The 7,500-nt window shown below is 51.3% G+C and overlaps 1 protein-coding gene across 1 annotated transcript in view; it reads right to left on the reverse strand.

Moving 5' to 3' along the window:
- LOC118965333 (cilia- and flagella-associated protein 47-like) overlaps positions 1 to 7,500 on the reverse strand; it is an 84,547-nt gene that overhangs the window by 27,132 nt on the left and 49,915 nt on the right. Inside the window, exons 39-44 of the mRNA XM_090242181.1 lie at positions 5,251 to 5,413; positions 4,969 to 5,077; positions 4,526 to 4,770; positions 3,821 to 3,962; positions 3,504 to 3,697; positions 130 to 273 (exon numbers count right to left, since the gene is read on the reverse strand). Of these exons, the coding sequence (XP_090098307.1) occupies positions 130 to 273; positions 3,504 to 3,697; positions 3,821 to 3,962; positions 4,526 to 4,770; positions 4,969 to 5,077; positions 5,251 to 5,413 (997 nt within the window). The remainder of the gene's footprint in view (positions 1 to 129; positions 274 to 3,503; positions 3,698 to 3,820; positions 3,963 to 4,525; positions 4,771 to 4,968; positions 5,078 to 5,250; positions 5,414 to 7,500) is intronic.

A 7,500-nucleotide genomic window follows, 5' to 3' on the forward strand; every position in this document is an offset into this window, starting at 1 on the left:
TATCTCTCCCTCTCTCTCTCTCTCTCCCCTTGTGAAAAAGTGAAGGGAGAGGGTAAGGAAGGACAGAGAGAAGACAGGGAAACAGGAGGAGGAAGAGGCGGAGCAGGAGCAGGGGGATGAGTGTATTACCGTGACGATGCTCTGTGTGGTGGGTCTAAAGGTAAGGGGGTAACAGGTCTTCTCCCCGGCCCGTATGTACACCACAGGAGGGCCGTAGAAGCCACAGCCACTAACCAAGCCTCGCAGACGCCAGTCCTGTCCGCTCTCATTGATCTGGAGAGAATACAGGAAAGATGAAACACACATTCTATTTTCCCCAACCCCTAACCCCTACCCCTAACCCCTAACCCCTAACCCCTAACCCCTAACCCAGTCCTGTCTGCTCTCATTGATCTGGAGAGAATACAGGAAAGATGAGACACACACATTCTATTTTCCCCAACCCCTAACCCTAACCCCTAACCCATACACCTAACCCCTAACCCCTAACCCCTAACCCTAACCCCTAACCCCTAACCCTAACCCCTAACCCATACCCCTAACCCCTAACCCCTAACCCCTAACCCTAACCCAGTCCTGTCTGCTCTCATTGATCTGGAGAGAATACAGGAAAGATGAGACACACACATTCTATTTTCCCCAACCCCTAACCCTAACCCAACCCCTAACCCTAACCCTAACCCTAACCCTAACCCCTACCCCTAACCCTAACCCCTAACCCTAACCCCTACCCCTAACCCTAACCCCATACCCCTAACCCTAACCCCTAACCCCTAACCCTAACCCCTACCCCTAACCCTAACCCCATACCCCCAACCCCTAACCCCTACCCCTAACCCCTACCCCTAACCCCTACCCCTAACCCCTAACCCATACCCCTAACCCTAACCCTAACCCATACCCCTAACCCTAACCCCTAACCCATACCCCTAACCCTAACCCCTAACCCTAACCCTAACCCTAACCCCTAACCCATACCCCTAACCCCATACCCCTACCCCTACCCCTAACCCCTACCCCTAACCCATACCCCTAACCCCAACCCCTAACCCCTACCCCTAACCCATACCCCTAACCCCTAACCCTAACCCCTAACCCATACCCCTAACCCCTAACCCCTAACCCTAACCCCTAACCCTAACCCCTAACCCCTAATCCCTAACCCTAACCCCTAACCCCAACCCCTAACCCCTAACCCATAACCCCTAACCCCTAACCCCTAACCCCCAACCCCTAACCCCCAACCCTAACCCCTAACCCTAACCCCTAACCCTAACCCTAACCCCTAACCCCAAACCCTAACCCCTAACCCCAAACCCTAACCCCTAACCCATAACCCTAATGCTAATTCTAAACCTAATTCTAACCCAAACCTAACCCCTAACCCTAATGCTAATTCTAAACCTAATTCTAACCCAAACCTAACCCCTAACCCTAATGCTAATTCTAAACCTAACTCTAACCCAAACCCAAACCTAACCCCTAAACCTAAATTAGCCTTTGTCCTCATGTGGACCTGGGAGATGTCCCCACCAGGGAGAATGTTCCTTGTTTTATTCTCCTTCTGGGGATTTACAGTACCGCGAGGATAGTAATAACCCTAACCCCTAACCCATACCCCTAACCCCTAACCCTAACCCCTAACCCTAACCCTAACCCCTAACCCCATACCCCTAACCCCTAACCCCTACCCCTAACCCATACCCCTAACCCCTACCCCTAACCCTAACCCTAACCCTAACCCCTACCCCTAACCCATACCCCTAACCCCAACCCCTAACCCCTACCCCTAACCCTAACCCATACCCCTAACCCCTACCCCTAACCCTAACCCCTAACCCTAACCCATACCCCTAACCCCTAACCCTAACCCCTAATCCCTAACCCTAACCCCTAACCCCAAACCCTAACCCCTAACCCCAAACCCTAACCCCTAACCCATAACCCTAATGCTAATTCTAAACCTAATTCTAACCCAAACCTAACCCCTAACCCTAATGCTAATTCTAAACCTAATTCTAACCCAAACCTAACCCCTAACCCTAATGCTAATTCTAAACCTAACTCTAACCCAAACCCAAACCTAACCCCTAAACCTAAATTAGCCTTTGTCCTCATGTGGACCTGGGAGATGTCCCCACCAGGGAGAATGTTCCTTGTTTTATTCTCCTTCTGGGGATTTACAGTACCACGAGGATAGTAATACAAGCCCCCCCCCCCCCCCCCCCCACACACACACACACACCTAACATACACACACACACACAACACACACAACACACACCCAACATACACATACACACAACATACACAACACACACCCAACACACACAACATACACACACACACCCAACACACACAACATACACCCAACACATACACACACACACACACCCAACATACACATACACAACACACACCCAACACACACAACATACACACACACACACACACACACACACACACCCAACACACACATACACAAAAATCACACAACATACACCCAACACACACACACACCCAACACACACAACACACACACACACACACCCAACACACACATACACACAACATACACACACACACAACACATACACACACCCAACACATACACACACCCAACACACACATACACCCAACACACACATACACCCAACGCACACATACAAACAACACACACATAACATACACACACACCCAGCACACACATACACCCAACACACACATAACATACACACACACCCAACGCACACATACACACAACACACACCCAACACACACATATAAACAACATACACACACACCCAGCACACACATACACCCAACACACACATAACATACACACACACCCAACGCACACATACACACAACACACACCCAACACACACATACACACACACCCAAAACACACATACACACAACATACACTCACACCCAACACACACATACACACAACACACACCCAACACACACATACACTCAACACACACATACACACAACACACACCCAACACACACACACCCAACACACACATACACACAACATACACCCAACACACACATACACCCAACACATAAACACACAACATACACTCAACACACACACACACACCCAACACACACATATACACGCAACACACACGCACACAACCAACACAACCAACACACACAACACACACAACACACACATACACCCAACACACAATTCAACTCTTCAGCCACTCCAGAGCACAAAGCCTGCCACCTCCACATCTCCTCTTCCTCCTCCTCCTCCTTCCCCTCCCCTGTCCCTCCTCCTCCTTCCCCTCTCTCCTCTTCCTCCTCCTCATCCTTTCCCCTCCCCTGTCCCTCCTCCTCCTCCTCCTCCAACTCTCTCCTCCTTCCCCTCTCTCCTCCTCATCCTTCCCCTCTCTCCTCCTCCTCCTCCTCCACCTCTCTCCTCCTTCCCCTCTCTCCTGTCCCTCCTCCTCCTCCTCCTCCTCTGTCCCTCCTCCTCCACCTACCAGAGGGATGTCCTGAGTGACAGACAGGTGAGCGGGCGTGGTGAACTCTAGCTGGGCGTGGTCTCCCTCTGCGGTAACCACGGCTTCCAGCAGGTAGACTCTGATGTCACGCCACGACTGCAGAACCATCTGGCACCGGAACCGACCGGCCACGTGGGCATGGAACCTCAGTGGTACCATCACCACCTCAGAGTCTGGACAGAGAGGGGAGGGGGATAGGAGTGTCTGTCTCTCTGTCTGTCTGTCTGTCTGTCTGTCTGTCTGTCTGTCTGTCTGTCTGTCTGTGTGTGTGTGTGCGTGCGTGTGTGTGTGTGTACCTGTGAGGTTGTCCTGTGTGACCCGTGCGTCCCTGGCCACAGGCAGAGTGATGGTATGAGGCAGGAGGAAGTGTTCCGGTAGAGAAACATTCACACTGTACTCTACCACCTGGGACTGGACTGGACCAGGGACCAGCAGGGACTGGAGGAGAGGAGAGAGACGGTCAGACTGGACTCTACCACCTGGGACTGGACTGGACCAGGGACCAGCAGGGACTGGAGGAGAGGAGAGAGACGGTCAGACTGGACTGGACCAGGGACCAGCAGGGACTGGAGGAGAGGAGAGAGACGGTCAGACTGGACTGGATCAGGGACCAGCAGGGACTGGAGGAGAGGAGAGAGACGGTCAGACTGTACTCTACCACCTGGGACTGGACTGGACCAGGGACCAGCAGGGACTGGAGGAGAGGAGAGAGACGGTCAGACTGGACTGGACCAGGGACCAGCAGGGACAGACAGGAGACCAGGAGGGCAAAGAGAGAGCGAGAGAGAGAGAGCGAGAGACAGAGAGAGAGAGAGAGAACGAGAGCGAGAGCGAGAGAGAGAGAGAGAGAGAGACAGAGAGAGAGAGAGAGAGAGAGCGAGAGACATAGAGAGAGAGAGAGAGCGAGAGAGAGAGAGAGAGAGAGAGAGAGAAAGAGCTGCCCAGAGTGTGTGTGTCTGTCTCTGTGTGTGTCTGTCTCTGTGTGTGTGTCTGTCTCTGTGTGTGTGTCTACTGTCTACCTGTGAGGTGGTGAGAGCAGCGGCCGCCACCCCGGCCCGGACGGTGCTGCTGTCCAGAGTGTGTGTGAGGCTGCGCCTCTTCTTCTCCACAGGGCTCATCCTCTGCTGCCCCACTGTGGCCAGCGCCCGCTCCCACAGCCCGTTAACCAGGGGGACACACACCACCTCATCCAGGGTGCTGCCCACGCCGCAACGCAGGTTCACCGCAGGCCTGGGATCAGCACCATCTAGCAGACACACAGGGCATACGGAAACACACATAGGCCTGGGATCAGCACCACATCGACAGATTTTTCACGTAGTCAGCTCGGGGGTTCGAACCTGCGACCTTTCGGGTACTGGCCCAACGCTCATTAAAGCTAGGCAACCTGCCGCCTCAGTACGGTCATCATGACTCTGCAGATGTGTTCAGTACCAGTACTCACCAGAGGTGGCGCTGCTAACATGGACTACATTAGGACTGGGCTTTGTGGTCAGAGGGGAGGACAGGGGAAGATCTGCTGTCCCCTCCACAAGATACACCTGCTCACCAACCTACACCGACAAAACACACACACACACACACCTATAATCAACAACACACATTATCCAAGCTAGATTTAAATACACACAGCACCTGGAAGGAACACCTAAATCATGGCACACACACACACACACACACACACACACACACACACACACACACACACACACACGGCCCTGTATACCTGCTGGCTGACTAGCAGGACGGAGCAGTGTCTTTTCCCCAGGTGGAAGGGCAGGTAGTGGAGCTCTATGGTTTCTGTCTGTCCAGCCGCCAGACTCACACTCCTGACAGGACTGAAGAACTCATTCACACCACACTCATCTGCAGGATCACAGTGAAGGTCACTGTCCTCCCACTCACCACAGTCAGTTCCACCATTCAACCTATCTGTAGAAAGACTGATACAGAGACAGAGAGAGACTATTTGCACATCGTTATAACACTCTATATAGACATAATATGACATTTGAAATGTCTTTATTATTTTGGAACTTCTGTGAGTGTAATGTTTACTGTTCATTTGATTGTTTATTTCACTTTCGTTTATTATCTACTTCACTTGCTTTGGCAATGTTAACATATGTTTCCCATGCCAATAAAGCCCTTGAATTGAGAGAGAGAGAGAGAGAGAGAGAGCGAGAGAGAGAGAGAGAGGGAGAGGGAAGAGAGAGAGGGAGAGAGAGAGGGAGAGGGAGAGGGAAGAGATTGGAGAGAGGGAAGAGAGGGAGAGAGGGAGAAGAGAGGGAGAAGAGAGGGAAGAGAGGGAAGAGAGGGAGCGAGGGAGAAGAGAGGGAGAAGAGAGGGAAGAGAGGGAGAAGAGAGGGAGAAGAGAGAGAAGAGAGGGAAGAGAGGGATAGGGTAGAGAGGGAGAAGAGAGGGATTGGTCACACTTTTCCCTCTAGTCTGTGTAGTACTGCTGTGTATCACGTTGTTACTACACAGACATAAGAGTTACAGGGTATGAAGTCCTATGAAACTATCTATAATCCATTGAACATTACTGCAGAAGAGAGCAAGGATTTTGCAGCAACAAACAATGTGATTTACAAAAACATCATTTAATTTGCAGTACGGATATGTCCAAACACAAAGCTAACTGTTTTAAACAGAATGAGATTCCTTCTCATGGAAACTCATACTTACATCTGCAGTAAGTCTTTGATGTAGGAAGTAAAGAGAAACACAAGATGTGTGTATATGCGCGTGTGTGTGTGTGTGTGTGTGTGTGTATGTGTGTGTTAGTCCTCTCTTTAATGATCTAACAGAGAACAGACTCCAGAGATTTGCGCTACCTCTGCCTGTGAAGTGTAAACACACACATGACATAGACATATACACACACACACACACACACACACACACACACACACACACACACACACACACACACACACACACACACACACACACACACACACACACACACACACACACACACACACACACTCCCCTACGTAACAGAACAAGTGTAGTCTGGAAAAGTACATATCTATGTACGGCAGTCAGTGAGTGTCTCTGATTGTTTCTATGTATGTGGCACAGCAGTCTAAGGCACAGCATCTCAGTGCTAGAGGTGTCACTACAGACCCTGGTTCGATTCCAGGCTGTATCACAACCGGCAGTGATTGGGAGTCCCATAGGACGGCGCACAATTGGCCCAGCGTCGTCCGGGTTTGGCCGGTGTAGGCCAGCGTCGTCCGGGTTCAGCCGGTGTAGGCCGTCATTGTAAATAAGACTTTGTTCTTAACTGACTAGTTAAATAAAGGTTAAACAGAGAGAGAGATCAGCGCCACAGGTAACTTCCACAAAGCTGTGAACGATTTGAGAGACAAGGCTAGAAGAGCCTTCTATGCCATCAATAGGAACATAAATTCAACATACCAAGGGCGTCCCGGGTGGCAGTCTAGGGCACTGCATCGCAGCGCTAGCTGTGCCACCAGAGACGCCCAGGGTCTGTCGTAACCGGCCGCGACCAGGAGGTCCGTGGGGCGACGCACAATTGGCCTAGCGTCGTCCGGGTTAGGGAGGGTTTGGCCGGTAGGGATGTCCTTGTCTCATCACGCACCAGCGACCCCTGTGGCGGGCCGGGCGCAGTGCACGTTAACCAAGGTCGCCAGGTGCATGGTGATTCCTCCGGCACATTGGTGCGGCTGGCTTCCGGGTTGGAGGTGCGCTGTGTTAAGAAGCAGTGCGGCTTGGTTGGGTTGTGTTTCGGAGGACGCATGACTTTCGACCTTCGTCTCTCCCGAGCCCGTACGGGAGTTGAAGCGATGAGACAAGATAGTAGCTACTAAACAATTGGATACCACGAAATTGGGGAGTAAAAAAGGGTTACATTTTTTTTAAATAATAAAAAATTAAATTCGACATACCAATTAGGATATGGCAAAAACTCTTGGAATCAGTTATAACACCCATTACCCTTTATGGT

This window comes from Oncorhynchus mykiss, chromosome 7 (assembly GCF_057628025.1).
Source record: "Oncorhynchus mykiss isolate SJ-2025 chromosome 7, ASM5762802v1, whole genome shotgun sequence".
In the NCBI taxonomy this organism is placed as follows: domain Eukaryota; kingdom Metazoa; phylum Chordata; class Actinopteri; order Salmoniformes; family Salmonidae; genus Oncorhynchus; species Oncorhynchus mykiss.